This window comes from Stenella coeruleoalba (assembly GCF_951394435.1).
Source record: "Stenella coeruleoalba genome assembly, chromosome: 6".
NCBI lineage: Eukaryota > Metazoa > Chordata > Mammalia > Artiodactyla > Delphinidae > Stenella > Stenella coeruleoalba.
In genome coordinates, this window is record NC_137151.1 from 78,058,577 (window position 1) to 78,081,786 (window position 23,210).

A 23,210-nucleotide genomic window follows, 5' to 3' on the forward strand; every position below is an offset into this window, starting at 1 on the left:
CTTCTTCTGCAGTTTTACTGATAATGAAAATGTAGGCGAGAAGTTAGGGGAAAAAATGTACTAAGCTCTTATTAACCTGCAATATAGGAACATAATTAGAAAATTACTTTTGCAGGTTTCATTTAAATTGTAACCTTGCAAGTCTGCACAACAGTTTTTTGTTTATGTTTTTAATCTAGTAAATGTTCCTCTTGGCAATAACATCAGAAAGAAAGAGTGTGAAACACATAGGAAGCGAGGAATAACTTTCAACGTCTGCTGTAGCCCCCCGGATTAGCCGAAAAGCAGGCGGATAGGCACGGTTCTGCACAGTAGGAAGGTTTGCACTGTGACTCCGCAGCTGTACTAGAGCAGGAGGGATACCCAGGTCACCACAAGCAACACCGATCGAGCATATCCAGAAAACCACTGCTTTTAAGGAGAGAGGAAATGTCAGCCTTCTCTCCCATTAAGTCTTATATTTTATCATTGGGTGTGAATAATAAAGCTAGCTTTAAATAGCAACAGTAAGAAAACTCTTTGAAGGGTAATTAATTTTCGACCAACCGGAAGGAGAAACAGCATCCAATCGGCGCCCGTTTCTCAGTGGCCAATCAGATTTCCCCTTACATTGCAGCGCTGGGAAAAACGGAGCTGGACCCTTGTGACTCCCAGCGTGTGGCTGATACAGTTACCTGCAGGACAGTGAACTACTGAGGCTGCATTTGTTACTTGAACATTAAGAGACTAGCAGTTCGGTCGTTCACTGTGCTGGCTGGATTTGCTTGTGTTTGTTCTTAGCCACTGCTCATGTAATGCACTCCCTTAACCAGGAAATTAAGGCATTCTCCCGGAATAATCTCAGGAAGCAATGCACCAGGGTGACAACGCTAACTGGAAAGAAAATTATAGAAACGTGGAAAGATGCCAGAATTCATGTTGTGGAAGAAGTAGAGCCGAGCAGTGGGGAAGGTTGTGGTTATGTGCAGGACCTTAGCCTGGACCTGCAAGTTGGTGTTATTAAGCCATGGTTGCTCCTGGGTGAGTATATTGATTTGCCACTAAGTTATTGAGTTCATTTAACTATATTAATTAACGTTTTCCTCCCTAATAATAATAGTCTGTACTATCAGCTAAACTGCTGGAAAATTGAAATGTTTCCTTTTTCGGATATGGAACTTACACTAGCTAGCTACACTAGCTAGTCAGGGATGTTTCTGCTCCACTATATACATAAGAGGCATAGATTCTAGTAACACATAGCACCTGGTATTTGAATTTTCTAAAAGCTTTCTTCCTGTTTTTCTAACTTCTCTGGAGGATAACACATTGATGTTGTATTTTCTTGGATAATAAAAGGATATAGCCTTAAAGATTATCAAAGTAAAAAGAATGCTTTTATTAGGCAAAACTACAAGTGACAGGGGTTGAAGTTATAGAAAAGTTAATATTTCAAAAGGCAAATGCTTTTTTGCCTGCTCTGGGGTTGCAAACCATATGGAGTGCATGCCTCCTGTGGCCACATCTGTTCATGGTGTCTGTTTTTGTAGTGTTAAGGAGAAGGTGGACTGATATTTTATAGCTATGAATCTGATGGTTTATGATTTCCTGTATTACGGAAAATACAGATTCCCTATACAAAGCATAATCCACAAATAACAAATGAAGCACAGTTGTAAAAGTACAAGCTTGTTAGCTTGGCAAGAATATGATACGATATTCTTAAAAAATAGTCAACAGTGTTTTAAGTAGGTTTGAATTATTTTTGATTTGTGAATAGAGAAATTAAGACTTGGAAAAATCAGTGATTTGTTAGTATTTATACAGCCAAGCCTCTCCGGAGTAAAAAGAGCACTGAATTGGGTGTCAGAAATGGCCAGGTATTATGTGGAGTGCACATAGCATCTCACTCCTTTTAAAAACTCTGTGAAGCAGGGATCATCAGCTCCATTTTACAGATGGGAACTGGATTTAAGATTGGTTAAGTAACTTGCACAAGCTCAAGTCTGATACACTCCGGCTCTCCATTGTTACATAGACTGACTCAGGGAGTCCAGGCTTTTAGCCATGCTCTACGTAAAGTTAGATGAGCTAGTGAAAGTCATTTATTCTATTTGGTCCTCCAGAAAAGCCATCTGTAAAGCTGAAGTAACAGTATGTGCTTATCTTATAGGGTTGTCCTCAAGTTGGAAAAGGTTTTTGAAACATATCAATTGCAGTATACATATGAGTTGTTATTGTATTATGTATTATATGAATTGTTACATGACCTGTCTTTTCACCAAATAAATATATCCAATTAGTTTCTGCAGCCCTGTGAAAAAATGAAGTGGGTCATTTAGCTAGTCTGGAAGGTGCACCCAGGATTTGCACATTTCTAGGAGAGGAAATAAGGCACATGTTTTGGTTATTTGGCTTCCATTGTAGTAATAATGGTTTAAAATAATTATGGTAGAATTAAAAAATATCATTCACCCTTTCAGAGTTTTCATGAACTTCACTTATTTTTTTATCTAGACTTATGCAAAGTGAGCTGATCAAGGTAGTGTTCTCAGATTGGCATTGGAACCCTTCCAGGATCTTGAGCGAGTGCTGGGAGGGACTTCTGAGACTAGTCCTTATATGGTCGCCTCTTTGGACCAGGAAATGGGATAATTTCATCAGGTACAACCTCCTTTCTTCTGAGAGGTAGATAGACCTTCTTCTGCCCAGTTACAAGCGACTTATTCTGAGGGACCTATGGATGGTTACATCTAAAGTTCTTCCACGTGAATGATGCAGGGGTTGTTTCTAGGTTGCTTCAAAGAGCTTCCTTCATCTATTCAAAGCAACACAGCTCCCACCTAGCACTACATGAAATTAAATTTTGTTTTGGGTGGGAAATAAAGAAAATAGAAAGCTGTCAAAATATAATGTCTTTTTCAGTTAGCTCATAAATTCACCCAAGCTTCTGCATTTCAAAAATCTTACATAGGCCCTTGAACTACCTAACAAGTTGATAAAAGATCTTAGTCAGTGAATATTTTTGTCCTAGGTTTTGCAAATTATATTTTTACAACAAAAATCACTAGGACTTTTCTTATATCCAACTTGATTTGTAAAAGTGAAAAATTCCATTTCTCTTGGGTAGTTAAAAGGGTACAGTTATTTCTTGTTATGTCCATCCTGTTAAGAAATCCCAACTGGTAACATTTTGAGATCTTTGCTTCAATTCTAGGTGAAAATCTTGGGATCCTTTATAAGGTTGTAGAGGATTTCTGATATCCTGGAAGCCCAGTATTTTTAGGAGGCAAATCATACATTAAATTTGTATAGCTCTTAATTTTGTAAAATTCTTTCACAAATATTATTTTACCTTATCCTTATAGGAATTTATGCTCCTATTTCTATCCATTTATGAATGTTCACTCCTACAAATTTTCTCAAAACATTTCTCTTTGGAATATTATTTATTTCCCTTTTCAGTAATGTAATAATATCTTTTTGGTTTATTTCAGTAATAATTTTTTGATGATGAAAATAGAGATTTGTAAATCAAGACATGCTGCACCAGAATTTATGCAGTATTTAGTATTTTCATTAAAAAAGATCTCTTAAAAATAGAAACAGGATTCTGGAGATCTTACGTAGCCTATTTTTTATGATACATATATTATGATTGCAACACATTGAACTTGTTAGAAGACCCAACTCCAGTAGCACGTAATATACTTTCTAAATCAGTTACTTCATCTGTAATATTTCCTTAATAATTCTTGGCCAAGGTCTTGAATATTAGTGGTTTGTGTCATTGTAAAATATAACTGTAAATTATTATTATTATTATTAGACTTCTTTCTTTAGTTGTAGTCCTATTTATCAACTTCTTTTTCTGTTATTTAAAAAATTGCCATACTGTTAAAATTGATTTGCTATTCAGTTCTATTAAGTTTAACACAATTATAGATTCATGTTGCCACTGTTAAAATCATAAAATTATTAAAATTGATATTTGTTTTAAAATCTCAATTAAGATAGTTTATAAAAGGATAACATTCTGCTTTTTCAAAACAAAGATTTAAATAACACATTGTTATAATGATTTATAGTGTTTATTTCTTTTAATGATAAGTGTTTTTCCAACAAAATTTTAACGCAAGACTGCAACACAAAGCAGTCATTTAAAATTGGAGAAAAGCTGATGTTTATGTCTCGAATTTAGAGAGAATTAACGTGAACTGAATACTACCAAGTATTAGATGAAACATACAAGCCAATTACCTGAAGTCCATTTATGCTGACTAAAATTATTCCCCCACACTATTAAAACTCATGTAATTTTCCTATTGTTTGAAAAGGCAGTGATACAAGTTGATTTTTGGTCTCAAGAACACTAAATTTGTACCAATATATTCATATTCTGGAAGTCATTTTCAAAATATAGCAGCCAACTCTGGAATATAACTGACCTGTTCTGTTTGGTGTGTGTGTGTATTTAATGGAAATAATGAAAGTATACAGGTTTGATAAATATAATAATGACAGTTTTGGGTAAGAAAAGAAAGAATTTCATTCATGCATGTTTCTTTTTTTTTTTTTTTTTTTGCTATTTTAAGAAATAGGCCATGTAGAATTATTATTTAAAAGATAACATGCATATTAAACCACCAAATTTCAGTTAACTTATTTGAACCCATTTCTCCCCCTGGAGATGAATAGGACTTCCTACAGAAAACTGAGAAATTATTTTTAAATTATGAAGTATTTCATATGTGTAAAAAATTACAGACTACACTATAACAGACAATTACATATCCACCATCCAGCTTTAACAAATGTTAATATTTTGATATGCTAACTTTTAAGTAAAGTTGAATGTAGACTCAGTAAGGAGCCTTTGAGCTTCGTATTACCAAGAGAATATTGGCCAATCAGCATACTTGCTGGCCCTCCACCTACCTAAAGTCACATAATAGAAGCTGGCAGATTTCCCAGGTGGATAAGGTGAGAAAAGTGTTGTTTATAGAAATGGAACCTAATTCAGGAAAGTAAAATACTTGAAATCTTAATATAATAAATGCCCTATTTTTTCAGTTGTGTCACTCACTTTATTTTAACTAGTTGTTCTCATGTATAATAACCTTGCGTATTACCTAGAGTCATTTTCCAAGTGTGAGAGCTCTAGAAAGCCAACTTTGACAGGAAGAAACTGGAAAAGGATACAGCCCTAGTGGTACACAGAATGTGGGTGGAATTCAATAGACTAGCAGTGTTTGCTCTAAGCTACTGGGTGTTCCCAGACCAGCTGGCACTAAATCATTTTGTGGGTGTCTTTTTTAAAATATCCTTTTTTAAGTTACAAAAGAAATAGATATTTATTGTAAAAAGTACACATGAGCATAAAGAAAAAAATCACCTATAATCCTACTGTTAACATTTTATTCTGTATACTTCCTGTCCATTTTTAAGCATATACATAGTTTTTGTTTTTACAAAAATGGTTGATGTTTTGTAACCTGCTTTTATCACATAATATATTGAGAATATATTTCCATGCCATAAATATTCTTCTACATTTCTCATTTCAAAGGGCTGTATATATTTTCACTACATAATTGTACTATCTTTAATATAACCCAACCCCCATCATTGGGTTTGGTTGGTTTTTCTGTTTGTTTTGTTTTTATAGAGTTTATTTTGTATTACAGACAACACTGTGAAGAACATCCTGATAGCTAATCTTTGCAATATCCAGGACTTTTAGGAAGAATTCCTACAAGTCAGATTTCAGAGTCTAAGAGTATATATAAGATGAATATTTTTTGATGAATATTCCTGAATTATCTTTCAGAAAGTTGGACTGAGGTCCTCCCAAGTTGCATTTCTTAAAATAAATGAATAGCTAACAGAGTTGTTGCAAAAATTAGATTAAAAGTCAGGATGATTATTTTTATATTCAAGGTGATGTTATTTATTTCTTATAGGGTCACAAGATGCTGCTCATGATCTGGATACACTGAAAAAGCACAAGGTAAAAAGAAATGCTTCAGGTCTGGCACTGTGTATAGGAAGTATTTTCATTGTTACATTTATTTAGGAAAAACTGCATAGGTCCATTTCAGAGTTGGATTGGTGAGATTTGGCTATCATTTTAATAAAGTTACAAAAATTATTGCACTTAATTCAAATATGTGAATTTGTAATCCATCTTTCCAGTTTTATTTTCTCTCAATCTCCCTTTACTTTTCCTCATGAACCTGACTTTGGAGGCACTTCTTCCTGCTTCTGCTTATGTAGTTCCTCTGTGTGGAATAGACCTTCCCCTCTTCTCTTCTTGTCCAAGATTTACCCATGCCTTGAGTCCCAACTCACATACCACTTCTTCCCCAATGCTGTCTCTTCCCACCTTCCCCCACACAACTGATGTGATTTATTACTTATTTCAATATTTACTGAAAAAAAATTATCCATCAACTATTTTGTTCAGCACGATTTCAGGGTCATGGAATTGCTGTGGTTTGAGGAATGCAAAAGGTTCTTGTTCACATGAAGTTTATGATTTGAGGGGCAGAGAGGGAAGAAAGACAAATAAGCAGCTACGGTACAGTGTATTATATGTGTTGATGGGGATGTGCAGGTGCTATGGGAGAGCATAGGAGATGATGCCCTTAACCCATGTTTGTTTGGGTTGGGTTGGGGATAGTAAGGTCAGGGAAGTCTTCCTGGAGGAAATAATATTGAAGTTTTGCTCTGAAGGGGGTGAGGAGGGAGCAGACAGAAAAGTGTTCAGATAGAAGAAATGGCTCTGTGAAGGCCCAGAGACAAGAGAAAGGCTGATGCTTTCAGGAACAGAAAAGAAGTTTCGTAACCCTAGAATAGACAGTGTGAGAAAGAAGGGTACCAAGAGACAAGGCCAGAGAAGTAAGCGTGAGTCAGATCACAAAAGTCCATGTAAGCCAGAGTAAACTGTTTGGAATTGATACAAAAGACAGTGGAAAGCCTTTGAAAGGCTTTATGGAGGGAAGTAACAGGATCAAATTTGCATTTTAGAAAGATGGATGGTTAGAGGCAGTGTGGAAAATAGGTTGGAGGATTGCTCAAGCTAGAGATGGGAAGACTAGTTTTGAGGCTGTTGCAGCAATCTGAAAAAAGATGATGGTAGTTTAGATTAGGATTCAGTGGGGGTAGAGAGAAGTGGATGGATTTGAGGGGTTTTTAAGAGGGTAGAATTCTCAAAAGTTAATGATTGACTACTTGCAGGACAGAGTAGAAGTGGGGGGGTGAAGTTGAGAAAGAAGGAGGAGTCAGAGGTGATATTCAGCTTTCTTGGGTTACTAAGTAGGGTTGGTGTCGTCCCATGAGATAGGGAACAAAGTAGGGAGGAGCAGGTTTTGCAGGAAAAATAACGAGCTCAATTTTGAATAATTTAAATTTCAGATGCCGTGGATAATCTCAGTAATGTTATTCAATAGACAGTGTGGGTATATGGGGTCTGAATTCAGGAGAGAGGTAAAAATAGAGATTCAGGAATCTTCAGCTTATAAGTAGTGATTTAAATTGTTGGAGTAGATGAAATCACCTGGGGCAAGGTGAGCAGAGAAGAAGGCCTACACCAGAACCCTGAGTAATACCAACCTACAGGGAATAGTCAGAGGAAGAAGAATCTGCAGTGGGAAAGGAGGTACTGTAAGAGTTTGTAGGAAAGTAAAAAAATTGTGGTGTCATGGAAGCCAAAGCAGAGTTCTGTGGAGGATAGAGTCAGCGGTGTCAGATGCTGCCCAAAGTTTAAGTACTGTTGGGACTGAATTACAACAGTTGGACTTTAGAACAAAAAGTTGTTAGTGACTTTAGTGGGAACAGTTTCATTTGAATTGGAGGCCCAAGCCAGATTTCAAAAGATTGAGAGGTGGAGGAAATGATCACACCAAAAACGGGCAGAAGAGAGCAGGAAGACCCATAGGTGATGAGATCAAATGAGGGAGATGGGAGAGTTTTGAGTGTGTATAAAGCTGATGGTAGAGAAAGGAATTGAAAATACAGGAAAGCAAGAATTGTGGCTAGAGGGCCAAGAAAGTAGGAGGCAGTGTGACCCCAAACACAGGTGCCAGAATGAACCTCATAAAGGATGTGGGAGCACATCATGCTCTGTATTAAGAAGGTAGAAGGAAAGGGTGAATGCAGGTGTAGGCGAAGTTGTTAAATTTGATGGTAAGATTTGATGGAAAGGGTTCCTATGTGATGACTTGTCTTTTTACTGTAAAATGGTAAGTGAGGTGATCTACTGGGAGTCGGGAAGAGGTGGTAGGGTTGAAAGTTATTAGGAGAGTAGGGAATGTTTGAAAGAGCTGATATGGGGAATGAGGGAGAGAGCCTACTAGGGAAATATAGTTGCTAAGCATCACTAAGGTTCAAGAGAGGTTGGCTCTCATGAACTAATGGTGGCATGAACTGCAGTATTGTGTGAATTTTTTCCAGCAGTGCTTAGCAGTCTGGGTATAGAGGGGACTTTTACCAGTCAGGTGCAGGGGAGGTAGACCATGGACTATAAGCTGAATAACAAAGGAAATGAAGGCAAGAGGGGGCTGATAGATAAAATAGAAAGATCAAGGAGTTGATGGTTTTTGTGAGGTGTAGAGGGAATAACTGAGTGGAAGATGGAAAAATAAGTGGGATACCTGAGTTAATGGGATCAGAGCTGGATCAGTCCTGGGCATTGGTCTTGCAGAGGTGGTGAAGGAGAGTGGTGATGAAGGTCATTGGCGATGAAGTCGTCAGGGACCTGTTAAACCCAAGTGGAAATTGATGTCACCCAGGATAATGGTAGGACGTGGGGTAGGACCCAGAAAACTGAGGGTCAGGTGCCCAAGGAATGCAGGGTATAAAATGGAATAATCAGCTTGTATGAATCTCAAAAGAGCAAGGATTTTTACTGGAGGGTGGAAAAGAAGTGATTTGAAAGAGTCAGGGAGTAGCCAAAAGAATGCAACCCTGCCTCTCACCCACGATGTAAGTGGGGTGCTAGGCCCTTTTCTAGTTGCAGGGGACATAGAAATGAACAAGCAGTAAGGTCCTTGATTTTAAAATATATTTTCAGATGAGAATAAATTCTCTGAAAGAATTGAAACAAGGCAGTGAGAGGAGTGGCAGGGGAATAGGCCTCTGAGGGTATTATATTTCAACTGAGACCTTAGGACAGAGTCAGCTGTGCTTAAATCAGGAAAAGAGCCCTCAAGGCTGAGAGAACAGCAAACGTGGAGGCTCTTGGAAGGAACAAGTTCAGTATGTGTTCCTCCCTTCTGGTCTCATAACACTTTGTTCTTCTCCTGTAGCTCTTAGCACCTCTACTTTTTATTATTACTGTCGGTGAACATGTTTTCCCCTCTATTATTCAGCAGACTTCTAGAGGATTAGAGACCCTGTCCTACTCATCTTTCATCCCACAGCTCTGAGAAAAAAATTTGATTAAATTGAGGCTGAAAATTTTATGTGATAAACACTTGCAGTTAATTTCTTCAAGGAAATAAATACTAACGAATTCGCTAACTAATTTGATATGTTTACTAGTCAATGTACTTATTTGTGTTTAAATTGGACTCCCCTTGTTTTATTATAATAATAACTGCCTGACAATAAGAGACAATGGCCTGAAATTGCATAAGGATATGAGAATGACTGTATATCCTGATAAGAACCCTCTTAGATCAATATTTCAACATAAGTAGAACATGTTTTAGAGTCTTGCTTACATGAATAAATTAATATTTCTCAGGGTAAAAATGGAAATTAGAAAAACTGATAAATCTTTTCATTGGCAAGTGTTTTATTATCTAGGCCCTGTTATGATACACTAGTTCAAATTCACTTTCATCCTGGTGATGTGAACCCAGCTGCTGTTTAAAAGGTCATTCTGTCTCTGTATAAAAGATCCTGTTAGATGGATGCCTGTTCCAGATGCCTGGAAGAAGCAAAAGTAAGCTGAGCAGCTGAATAGAGGGTTTCTACAAAATCTTAAGGATGCTGTAAAACAAAATTATTGATTTAAATGCATGACACATTTCAAAGGGATTTCTTGGGGTTTAAGTAATAACTAATAGAAATTCTCTTGTGGCAGATCATTTCAGAAATTTCTATAGGAATTTCATTGTAATGTTTAGATATGGTAATAAGAGTTGTTTTATTAGTAAGGTACTCATTGAGTGCCTGGTGTATGCCCAATAAAGCATGAAGGAGGATAGAAAACTAAGTGTAACATAAAATATTCCAAGTTGTTTACTGCAGCACTGTTTATAATAGCAAATTTATTGAAAACAACCCCTATTTCCATAAGTAGGGAATTGGTTAAATGACCAATAGTCCACCCACATGATGGAATACTATATAGCTTTTTTTTTTTACATCTTTATTGAAGTATAATTGCTTTACAATGGTGTGTTAGTTTCTGCTTTATAACAAAGTGAATCAGTTATACATATACATATGTTCCCGTATCTCTTCCCTCTTGCATCTCCCTATATAGCTTTTTAAAAGAACACAAAAAAAATGGTCTCTAGATACTGATATGAAAAGATCTCCAGGACATTTTAAAAAATTAATTAATTTACGTATGGCTGTGTTGGACCTTCATTGTTGCATGCGGGCTTTTCTCTAGTTGCAGCGAGCGGGGGCTACTCTTCGTTGCGGTGCACGGGCTTCTCATTGCGGTGGCTTCTCTTGTTGCGGAGCACGGGCTCTAGGTGCGCAGGCTTCAGTAGTTGTGACGTGTGGGCTCAGTAGTTGTGGCTCTCAGGCTCTAGAGCGCAGGCTCAGTAGTTGTGGTGCACGGCCTTATTGCTCTGAGGTATGTGGGATCTTCCCGGACCAAGACTTGAACCCATATCCCCTGCATTGGCAGGTCCAGGACATTTTTAAATAGGGGGAAAAACCCAAGGTGTTGCCTTTGTGTAAGAAAGGGAGTACATAAAATATTTGCATAAAGATACTCTAAAAGAATATACAAGAAACCAACAAAGATGGTTACCATATGGGTGGGAGATGATGGAGTGGAAAGAGGGTGAGAGCAAGACTTCTTAATGTTTCTTTTTTTTTATAATGTTGTGATTTTTGAACTAGTTCAAAAGATAATTTTTTGATAATGCCTAAATGTGAGGATTAAGTGAGTTAACCTGTATGCCTGGCACATACTACGTACACAGTAAAGGGGCTATTCTTATTATCCCTATTATAAAGGGCATCACAAGGTCAGCCATTGTTAGGACCTCTGTAACTGCATTTTGGAAATATGCTTGATTACTTGAAGGGTTTTAGGCTAGGTCCCCATCACCATCACCACCATGACCTGAGACTCAGTACAGTTCTTTTCAAGCATGATCATTCAATCAATATATATGTAAGTTGCATTTCCAAGCAGCTAAACTACCTAGACATTGGGTAGTTTAATGATCCACAATATTTGTAAAGCACTTTTACCTTTCAACAAGTTTCCCCAAGATTCTCACTGGGTCGTCTCTGTAATCCTGTGATGTATAGGGAAGCTATATAGATACAGATATATTCTGTAAGTGGTCAGACCTCATTTTTGGTCTTTTGGGAATGCAGAATATAGTTCTAAAGGTAAGGCAAACACATCAATATTATAAAACATTGGCACATCTATTAATTCAGGGCAGAATCATGTAGTCCTGGCCAGAAGTCCACTTGGAGTGAGAGAGTAGCTTGGCACAGTCAGGTGGGACTTCACTGGGGAAAGCAGAAGGACATTTCAGACTGTATCTTCTAAAACTGGTCTTCCCTTCTTTCTAGGTTCTTCCATCTCCTCTCTATTTAAGAGTCTCTCTTGAGAAGATCTGAGGTTTTTTTCTGTTTTCTTCTTTCCACAAGGCAGTTAAGTTAGTAAATAGCCTGTGGCCTTCTCTTCATGAGGCCTAGTTCCCTGAGTGTCTTAATACTCTTTCGATTGTGGACCACAGAAACCTGAGCGAGGAGAGAGAATGTGTATGATGATTTAGGGGGCTCTCTGGAACCTGAGGGAAGAGAGTGGCCATGCCAGAGAATAGAAGGCCATCCAGGACAGCCTCTCTCTCCCCCTGGCACATGGCCCCTATCTGCACATCTGTGTTGTTCTTCTCATTTGGGAGCAGAGATCTTTCAGCTTCCCTGAGCACTTAATAGAAAACGGCTGTTCTTAAATCTCCCGTTTGTGGATCATTCTTGCTGTCTCACACACCTATTTTTTAAATTCCTTGAGATAATCTGCTCAGTCTAGCTTAAGTCAGGCGTCCACCCGAAACCAATTAGCTGTGCTGAGGGAGGGAGTGGGACACAGCCAGAGTCATAGCTGGGAGGGTAGTGGGGGCAAGAGAGGCAGGCTGGACAAGTACTCTAAAATATGATGAGATACAAGAAAATACCAAGGTCAGGCAAACCCTAAGATCCAAACTAAGAGAGACAATAAGTTCAGTGAGAAGCATGTCCTGATAAGAAACAGGGACTCATATTTCTGGTCTGTTTAGCCTTTGGATTCTCTTAATAGACTTTCCACATGGCTCCTTCCATTTGCTTGGTGGACTCCAGGAAAGGAGCCTGAATGTATAGAGGGATGAGGAGGTTGCTTATGTGTGCCACTTAAAAGAAAATCTTTCATGACCATCCCACCTTTCAACCAGACTAATTCATCAGAATTTCCGGGTTTGAGACCCTGTGGCATTGATATTTTTAAAACGCTTACTGATGGTTCTAATGTGCAGCCACACTTGAGAACCACTGTACTTACAAAGAATACAAGAGGAAAATAGGGAAATAATTATTGAAAGGGAAGTTGTGTGCTACTGATGCACTTCCCTTATGTAAGTTTTTATATGGACATTAATTGATTTATTCAATAAATATTTTAAGTACTTTCTGTGCTAAGGTCACTGCTCACTCACAATGCTTACTTACAATAGTGAGTAAGCTAAACCTGGTCCCTGCCCTCATGGAGTTTCTAGTACAGTGAGGGAAATAAACAGACTCTCAGTGGTAAGGGCTATAATGAGGCAAGTAAAGGGTGCTTTGGGGGTATATAGAAATAGCACTTCTGGTAAGGGATGAGGCAGTCAGAAAAGGCTTCCTGAAGGAAGTGTTATTGAGTCATGCTTAAATTGTTTATTCTTGTTACAGCTCTCAACATCTCAGTCTCTGTTTAATTAACCTAATTCATGAGAATTTTTAAAAATCATCCTTTTTTTTCTCTTTAAGGTGACTCATATTCTCAATGTTGCATATGGAGTTGAAAATGCTTTCCTCAGTGACTTTGTATATAAGAGTATTTCTATTTTGGATCTACCTGAGACCAATATACTGTCTTATTTTCCAGAATGTTTTGAATTTATTGAACAGGCAAAAATGAAGGTAAGTTTTTTTTTAATTAATTAATTTATTATTCATTTTTAGTTGCATTCGGTCTTTGTTGCTGTGCACAGACTTTCTCTATTTGCGGTGAGTGAGGGCTACTCTTCATTGTGGTGCGCGGGCTTCTCATTGCAGTGGCTTCTCTTGCTGTGGAGCACGGGCTCTAGGTGCACGGGCTTCAGCATTTATGGCACATGGGCTTAGTAGTTGTGGCTTACGGGCTCAGTAGTTGTGGCTCATGGGCTCCATAGTGCAGGCTCAGTAGTTGTGGTGCATGGGCTTATTTGCTCCGCCACATGTGGGATCTTCCCGGACCAGGGCTCGAACCCGTGTTCCCTGCATTGGCAGGCGGGTTCTTAACCACTGCGCCACCAGGGAAGTCCGTAAGTTTTGTTTTGATCCACAGTTCTTCAGAAGCAGATATTTAAAAATATGGGTCCATTATCCAATATTTATTCTTTCTGTAATGAATATGTAGAGAACAATTATGAAATTTCCCCTTCAACAATATTTCATTAATTCCTACAACTATTTAGTTTTCCAGTTGCTCTTTTTTCAGTGAAATATTTATTTTTAACTTTAATTTCTCATATTCCTATGCCTTCCTGAGAAATATTCGGATTTAAAATTTTCTGCTTACTGAATTTTCCTGTGTACATAGGTATTGCGTTGGCCCAAAAGTTCTTTCCGGTTTTTTGTAAGATGTTATGGAAAAACCCGAACGAACTTTTTGGCCAAACCAATACGCAGGTTTCCTTTGATAGTTTCTAACCACCTGCCCTCTGACCACTTTGCAAGGTAATCAGGTGGACTGTGGGATAGAGGCTGCTCTAGTCCTGTTAGTGTATTTATGAAGATTAATATTCCTGAGATTGTATAAAAATGCTGATCAGAAGCTGTCCATTGGTTCCCTGACTTTAGAAGACCAACAAAAAATACAATACTTCAATCTTGGTACTGATCCAAGGCAGGGCTTCTAGGCTGGCTGTTACCAATAATTATACCTTGAAATGACATCATTTTTAGTCAGTATATAATTCTTACAAAATTTATGTTAGATAAATAGATGGGAATGTAGAAACACTACAGAGAAAAGTTAACTGTCCTGGAGCACCTGACAATTAATGACAGTTAATAGAATCCAACTTAATTAAATTCTGATGATCTCCCTTCTACCTTATCTCTTTCCCTCTCTCTCTTCCTTCCTTTCATTTAGTAATATTTATTGAGTGCCTTAGGTGCCCGGCACTCTTCTCGATACCCTTCCCTAGATTACTGGAAAAATGTAACACTTTTCTACCTTATTTAATAGCAGATATTTGGATGAAAGAAAAGGAGGAGATTTTCTAATTCAGAGCCTAGTATTGGCCAGTCTGTTCTCTTGTGAAAAATTTTACAGACTCTAGATTGTCACATTCCAGTGTGCCAGCTAACAGTGTTAGAAATAAAAGTGACAATGTTTCTGTATTAGCTGCTTTCCTAAGGAGATGTAGAATGTACGTTAGACGGTAAAGGAAAAATGTAGACATCATCCATATTCATATTAGAAGATAGGCACATGTTGCAAGTAAAAAGTGAAATGGGTAATAGTTAAGAAAAATGGTCCTTAGTTTGGGTTTCCCAAAAAACAGAACGTGAGCCAATGATTAAGAGCTGATGCTTCATTTGAGAGGTGCAATCCCTAGGCAGTGAGAGTGAGAAGAAAAGGAAGTGACTCAGGTAAGGATGAGAAGCAATGTAAGATGATGTGTTTACCTTGCTGAACACAACTTCACAATGAGCTGACAGCGAAATAGCTGGGTACTTGGTAGGGTGGTACCCAAGACATCCCCAGGCAGGGAGTCCAAAGAAACTGCACCTCAGTAGATTTTGGGAGGGAGGGAAGAGAGAGAATTTATCTGCCTGGCCATCTGTCAGCTTCTATTTCCCATTGGTCAAAGTTTACCCATGGAGAGGTAACTAACCTCACGATTCCAGGTTGTAGCACCCCACCCCTTCAGCAGCCACCTTGAAGCCAAACCCAATGCCCTGTGGTGTGACTTGCCATTCAAGTTCAGAAGAAGCAAGAAAATCCAGAACTCAGGGTGTACCTATGCAGAGACTGCCATCGGGGAAGAGCCAGGTGTTCTTAGGCAAGCAAAACTTAATAGGCTTAAAGGCACAATAGGCAGTCAGCCACAGAGGTTGTAGCTGAGGTGGAGCAAGCTGAGGGTGAGATGATGGCATCAAAGGCATCCGAAGAGATGCATAAAATGTTTCTGCTACAAGATGTATTTGAATTCTGTAATATGTTCTAATTTCTCAAGCCTTATGTTTTTCACTGAAATCTTAGCCTCAGCCAATATTTCCTTACCCTGAAAACTCTTTATTGTTTAGATTAATACATATTTAGTTTTAGCAATAGAAGTCTTGAATTTTCTTCATTTTTTTCTAGAAGAAATCTCTTCATGATTTTGCCTATTGTATGTGCACGTATTATTAAATGTGATTACTCAGTGAATTGCATATTTCAAAACTACCTTTCTAGGTCCTAGTTTGTTTTCGTCTTTTTACATACAGCTGCCAGATGGAATGTCTTCCATTTTCCCATGTCTTTCCTCATTTCTCTCTGTACTTATAAAACCCTGTTTTGTTTGGTTTCTCTGTCCTTCATCTATCTCTGCCTAATGCATTATTTGTCAGGTTTATGCCCAAAGGGACAGAAATACACATGAGAGGGAAGTAGTAAAGTAACCTCCATAGTCTCAAGAGTTCTTTTAGGAATATTTACTTGACCCCCTTTTTTTTTGCAAAAGGTTTTGTTTGTTAGTATGAAAATGTGTATTTGACATTCCATGTTTACTTTATTATTTATAAGATGTGATTTTAAAAACATGTAATTTATAACATTGTAGAAAAATTGGAAAATATAGATAGGTAAAAATTAAGGTCACCCACTTCCACCATATAGATATAACCACTGTTAGTATTTTAATATATTTTTCTATATATCAAAAGACCTGAACTTGACTAAGTTCATCTGTCAAAAAATATGAATTACTTACTCTGAGAAGATACAAGAGATGTATATTGCTGCCCTTAAGGAGCTGGCAGTCTAATTGAAAGGCTGTTCATAACAACACAAGAACAAAGCAAACTGCGTAAAATGGAAATACTATAACATAATTCCTATCTATCTGCCCATAGCAGAGTGATTTGATTCTTTTAAGAGAATGGTTTCTCAGAAATGCAGAACAAAATTAATTTGCTTGCTTAGCAAACATTTATGGAATACCTACTCTGTGCCCAAAATTGTACTAAGTATTAGGCATACAAAGATGGCTTGGATATTCCTCCCGCCTGCCTCTCACGCAGAGAGAGACAGCCTTCTTAGAACAGAAGCCAAAGTTAGCTGGACCAAGAGAGGAGCAAAGGCCTTTCAAGCAGAGGACAACAGCAAGTGCAAAAGAAAAAATTTCTTTATGAATGATTTAATTGTCACTACTTTGAGTTCTGGAAAGGGGATATGAAGCTAGTAGTTTGTTTGGAAATACTTTCAAGGGCAATATGATACCCAAGGAATAATAAAAGGTAAATAGGTAAATTCAAAGGTTGTAGAAACTAACAGAAAAGTAGCTGTTTATATAAGGAATGTAAGAGGGAAGAAAATACTAACATTTTTGAACATTAGCTAAAACTGATTGCACCATGTATAAGATTGAAAATAAAGCTAGTTTCATTTTCGAAACCGTATGTATGGATCATAACAGAGATAACTAGTATACAGTCAGGAAACATTAAAAATGACATGAGGCACCTCTTATTAAGCTTATGATTCCAAGTTTTTTTGGAATAGCTAATTTGTTTTGAGTTAAAAGAAGTTCATTAATACTTTTCATTGGTTACTGTAATATGATTTTAAAATGTCTTAAGTCTCATAAAAAAGCCATTATACAAAGTGAGAAAAATTCTGTATATGTAGAGTGAATATTTGCATTTCGCTTTTCTTGTACAGAAAGTTAATATCTGGAAATGACTCTGAAATACATAAATATAAATAGACAATCTTATTTACAAAGCAGAAATAGAGACAGACGTAGAGAACAAATGTATGGATACCAAGGAGGGGAGCAGGAGTGGGATGAATTGGGAGATTGGTATTGAAATATATACACTATTGATACTATGTGTAAAATAGATAACTAATGAGAACCTACTGTATAGCACAGGGAACTCTACTCAGTGCTCTGTGGTAACCTAAATGGGAAGGAAATCCAAAAAAGAGGGGATATATGTATACATATAGCTGATTCACTTTGCTGTGCAGTAGAAACTAACACAACATTGTAAAGCAATTATACTCCAATAAGAAATTTTTAAAAAAGGAAAAAAGAAAAAAATATATATATAAACAATTGAAATTGTCTTTTTGATATGAGGATTTAAAATATTAACTAATTTTCTTGTGAATCATCTGTGTTTCTTGAAATGAGTTACACTTGCAAATTTGTTACAGTAGACCTAGGAAAGGAATTTTGCAATAGATTTATGCATCTAAGAAAACTGCCTTGTAAAAGTAAAATAATCCAATAAGCCATAAACAGCATTGTTAATGTGTACTTTGGGCAGAGAATTTTCAGTTGTAAGATTTTTTCCCCTTTTCCCTGTTCCCATCTTTCTTGTGTTGTAAGAAAAGAAGAATCAAGAAATGAAGTAATTAAAATGTCTGGTTCTGTTGGGTGTGCTCACTGTTCTCTACATTTCATTTAGATCATTAACTTTTTAAAGGCCTGAGATAAGCTAACCTGTATCAATGCTGATCCATCAGATCTATCACATTCATTATTAATGCAATATTACCCCCATCAGCATTGGCCTTGCACTGTGTCCCTTTTCACTTGTGAAGTATCATTTGCAAGTTACCTGAAACGTTTTTCATTTATTGACCTCCTGCTGGTGTCTAATTACCTTTTCCACTTCACATTGTCGTGAGCTATTTGTGTCATCATTTTACTACCTCATAAGTTTAACTATTTTTTAAGTCACTTCCCTCCAGAATAAAATATATCCAAGGGAAGAAAATTTTTTCTTTACTGATCATTTTACCATAGATTTCTAAGGAATGATACTAGTTTCTTCATGGGAGCGCTATGTGTACCTAGAATGTCTCGAGCTTTCTGTTTAGTTTATGATTATGGTTTTATTTATATTTCCACATACATTTCCTGTGATATTTCTCTTATTTATAGACTCGTGGCTACTAAGTTACTAGGCTTTCATGTGTACTTTACTAGATTACTTCAGTTTAATAAAAGATAGTTTCAGAATTCCAAATATATCATCAAAGCATTTCAATTCTGGGAGGTGGGACGAGAAGGTGTTGGTTAATTGATTGATTTTCCCCATTCATTCCCTACAATGAATTGTATTTTGATGATTGAATAGATTGAATCAAATAAATCAATAAAGTAAATATTTTTATTTTATAATTTTAAGTAGTATAAGATTATATTATACTCTCTCTTAAATGAATAATGAAGATTTTTGTTTGGTTTTATTATAGGATGGAGTGGTTCTTGTTCACTGTAATGCAGGAGTTTCCAGGGCTGCTGCAATTATAATAGGCTTCCTAATGAATTCTGAAGAAATCTCATTTACCAGTGCTTTTTCTTTGGTGAAAAATGCAAGACCTTCCATATGTCCAAATGCTGGTTTTGTGGAGCAGCTTCGTACATATCAAGAGGGCAAAGAAAGCAATAAGTGTGACAAAATACAGGAATTAGAAGAAACAACAGTTCCTGAGTTACATTCTAGCTGATGATGGACAACTCTAATTTCTGAGTTGGTCTCTAGAGCCACCTTTCCCCTTTTTGAGAGTAAACTAGTAGAAACTTCCTTCTCTCATGCTTTTTTCAAGTGGAAATAGAGGTCAATTGATTGTCCTAAGTTAAGGTATAAATAAATTTTTTAAATTATATCATGTTTTCTTTAGTATTATATGTGATTAAATGCTTCTTTGATTTGCTAAGGGAAAATAACAATGTATTACCAATAATTGATTTCTGTAGAAAGAAAAGGTTTAAATTTAAAATCTATATCAAAGCATGAAAGATTAAATTAGTTGATTAAAACTTTTGGTAGTTTTCTATTCCAGCAACTGTTTCCATGAAGGAAAAAACTTGAAGTGCTACTTGACTTACTATTTCAGAGGGAGGTAAATTTCTTTGTGAAGAATTTAAGATTAAAAAACAATACCTTAAACCTCCCAAAAGAGGCAACCAAAATCTGAAGGTTTACACAATATTTATGTAGCAGTTACAATATTCACAAGATTTTTATGTCCTTTTATGAAAATGTACCCACTTTTCATTTTGATTCTTTAATTTAACTGTATTCCCGGTGTTTATTTTTAAAGTTTTTTGTATAGCTATTCTCTCTTACTTTATTGTGAGCTTATGGTTCTTTTATTAGGTGATTAGTCTCTTACATTGTATGCTTTTTATTCTGGGTCCCTAGCATTCTGTTTTTGCGTCTGACGTCATAATTATCTGATCTCCTTGGATCTGTGGGAAAGTGTTTTATACTAAAAAATCATTTTTAAAATGTGGTTTGATTAATGATCTGTTTTCTAGTTCAGTATTCTACTAGGGAACATATTTTTAAGGAAAGAACAGTTATGGTTTTGTAAGAAGTTTTACATACATTTTTAAAAAGCCCAAAATCATTTACAATTTTATTTCTGGCCAGAGGCTTTGATTAGTTTTTTTTTTATTAAGTCTCCATATTAGCAAGGCTGAACTCTGTACGTTATGAATTTGCTTAAAGATATTCTTTTAATTATTCAAAATGTACTTAAAATTAATTATAATAATTAAGATAGAATTTATTTAATAGCTTTCAAGTAGACTTTCAAGACTTAGAAAATATCATTGCCCTCTAGATTTTATTAAGACAGTCCTGAGCTCTTCTTAATTACACATTATAGAGAGCAAGCATTTTCCTATACATAATTTGGGAAGTGCACACTGAGCACATCTGTGCATTTGAGAAAGCAGGCTTTCTTATGCTGCCAGGAGCAAAAAGTAGAGATGATAAATGCAAATTATGTTTCAAGATTGCTTATAGCCTGACAAGATGCCATCATATGCAAAGCTATGAACTTTGCTTCTATTAAGAGGCAGCATAAATGTAATCAACCTTCTGTGAGCTGTTTGAAGCCTAACAAGGCAGACAGAATCCTCTTAAATATGAGACTGGTGTATAATACTGTCTTTATGGTCAATATTGCTGAGGGTTTGCTGGGTGAACCTTTTCCATTCACATGAAAGCATTTATTTAAATACATTCTCCTTTGTTATTGCTGTTTAGTTTTCAGCCATTAAATGTTGTGAATATGAAGCCTTAAATTGAACTTATTCCTTATGGATAGTTTACTATTTTTGTCTGTAGTTTGCGTAGTTTTTTCCTGTAGTGATCTGGTTACAGTACAAACATGTATCTTCTGTATCATCTACAGAAGTGCTTTGAGCATCAATTTTGTTTTCTCTTAACTGATAATAGTTTGCTGTATGTAAAGGTAATTGTCTTTTAAATTAGGGGTACTATGTAAGGCAATGATGGGTCATACGTGGAGCATGTTTATTGGGCTTCTCATGGATATGTCACTGTGTCATACCTAGTTATTTATAAAAAGGAACTTTATCATTATGATTCTCTGTCTCACATATTATAAACAGATCTCAAATATTCTTCTGTTTCAAGGGAGTGGAAAAAGTATTTCAAGGATTTTTGACCTCTATATTAAAATAGATGTTCCTATTTTAGGAAGTTCCCTTCAAAGGTAATTTCTCCAAAGATTCTGGAATGTAACAAGTATAAACAGAGTATTGTCTTAAAACCTTACCCAGTGAATTAACTCAATGAATTAACACCTTTATAAGCAAAACCACAATACATTTTAAAAAAAAAAAGAAATGTAGCACAGTTAATTAATTGATTTTGTGAGTTTAGCTAATTGCTTTTTCTGCCCAAATCATCCTGAACATATTTAGTCACCCTGTAGTTATTTAAGAATTTAAAGCAGAAGAATTTAAAGCAGAAGATTTTAAAGTTTTATATTCTTGTGATACATACAGTGACATTTTATGATTAACACATTTATGGTTCGTTGCCTTTGATATACTTTAAAAAAAGCTTATAGTTAAGCTTTTCTACTTCAAGTGAAACTTTGACTTACTGTTTTGTATCCATATTTATAACGTGCCCCTTATTGTTTCTAGGTATTGATATACTTTAATAAAAATAATAAATTTACTATTTTTCCAATTAATATCTTTAATTATTTGAGGTTATTTGTTTTAAAAGACAACAATTATTTGCTGTCAAATCCTGGATTAAACAAATCTGTTGGCAAAACACAAAATTATACATTTTGGAATATAAATTAGTTTAAGGTCTGTGGAAATTTGATCCTCCAGCCACCTCAAGAAGTGAAAAGCTAAAGTCAGATCTTGTAATTGGAATTACTGTGGATAAATTGGCAGTGAAAATTCAATAGAATATTCTAGTAGTTTAAGTCAAGAGATACTGAATTACTCTCAGACTAAACTGAGATTTACTATCTTAGTAAAGCCTTCCCTGACCACCTTATTTCAAATTGTTCCCATCCCTAACACTTATATCTACCTTTCCTGTTTTATTTACTGCATATCCCTAATTATCCCCCAAATTTTATATATATATATATATATATATATATATATATATGTGTGTGTGTGTGTATAAAATTTTTTTTTTTTTTTGCAGTACACGGGCCTCTCACTGTTGTGGCCTCTCCCGTTGCGGAGCACAGGCTCCGGACGCGCAGGCTCAGCACGTCAGTTTTGTCAACAGTTTTGTTTTGCCTGGCATCCTAGAGGGTGGATTTCCAGCAAGTTCTTCCACATCTCTGCCATTCAGTGAGCCATAGCTTCACTCTGCAACAAGACCCATATTTCAACCCTGGGAGTCTTCTTCCTTGAACACTCATCCCCAGGGGTGGTGGCTGCTCTTTATATCTTCTATTCCTATGTTGTTTACTTCTTCCTTTCTTACCAATCCCTCATTACTCCAATCCTATTATGGTTAATAAACTTATATCAAGCTTTTCTGGCCCAAGTTATTGTGTGGTTTATCTCTCCTGATGGACCCAGACTGTCTAGCCTATAATTTACAGTCACATTTTTTAATAATTGTCCTTGTGGAGTGTTTCTGATAGCAGGTCAAGCTATGTTACAACCATGCAGATTATGTAATAAAAGCTGAAATGGCAACTAATGTTGTCGGTAATTTTTTGAGAGTCTAATTCTATCAATATAAACAGTGTTCAGCGTAAAGTATAAACACAATGACCTGATTTTGTTAATGCTTCTTGTCTACAGAGTGACGAATTCTTCAAAGTTGAAAAAAAAGCACACAAATAGTGCAATTTGCTATTGTTCTTATGTTTTCACCCACTCTTCCCATTTGTATATCATACCAGCAGGAGAGGAAATTGCTTTCTTTGCTTGCGAGGAGTTCCCACTCCCCTCTTTCCACAGTTCAGTTATTCTACTAAATTTGTGAATCTACTTAATAATAGTTGTAATTAGTGCTAATGCAACTTCATGAACTCTGGGGGGTAAATGAAGACAGCTAATGTCTCATCACTAGAGATTTGTTTATATTTACCTCTTATAAAAGCAAATGCAAGCTTTTATAAGTGCTCACAAACAAAAAGTTCCCTATATCTTCCCCAGGATTGGCATACAGCTTGCTGTGTATAATTTATAGCATTCTCCCTTTCCCCTTTAAAAAATCTGGTATAATAATTGCCTATCTTCAGTTTTATGACACTCTAACAGCATGTC

The 23,210-nt window shown here is 36.2% G+C and overlaps 1 protein-coding gene across 4 annotated transcripts; it reads left to right on the forward strand.

The window, feature by feature from the left end:
* Positions 1 to 404: 404 nt before the first annotated feature.
* DUSP19 (dual specificity phosphatase 19) lies at positions 405 to 22,427 on the forward strand. Of its 4 annotated transcripts, none has more exons than XM_079924910.1 (4): positions 405 to 1,020; positions 5,943 to 5,989; positions 13,192 to 13,344; positions 22,129 to 22,427. In XM_079924910.1, the coding sequence occupies exons 1-4, from the start codon at positions 795 to 797 to the stop codon at positions 22,282 to 22,284; spliced, it is 582 nt and encodes a 193-aa protein (XP_079781036.1). In that variant the 5' UTR covers positions 405 to 794; the 3' UTR covers positions 22,285 to 22,427. The 4 variants fall into 4 exon arrangements, with proteins under 4 accessions (XP_079781036.1, XP_079781035.1, XP_079781038.1 ...); XM_079924909.1 differs by lacking the exon at positions 22,129 to 22,427 and adding an exon at positions 18,887 to 21,982; XM_079924912.1 differs by lacking the exon at positions 22,129 to 22,427 and adding an exon at positions 18,887 to 19,001 and having other exon boundaries at positions 13,310 to 13,344.
* Positions 22,428 to 23,210: the final 783 nt, after the last annotated feature.

Excerpts from the sequence above, each read along its gene's own strand:
- DUSP19 (XM_079924909.1), top strand. The coding sequence starts at position 795 with ATGCACTCCCTTAACCAGGAAATTAAGGCATTCTCCCGGAATAATCTC. Across the intron at positions 5,990-13,191 it reads ATACACTGAAAAAGCACAAG|GTGACTCATATTCTCAATGT; the intron begins GTAAAAAGAAAT and ends TTTCTCTTTAAG. Across the intron at positions 13,345-18,886 it reads TTGAACAGGCAAAAATGAAG|GATGGAGTGGTTCTTGTTCA; the intron begins GTAAGTTTTTTT and ends GTTTTATTATAG.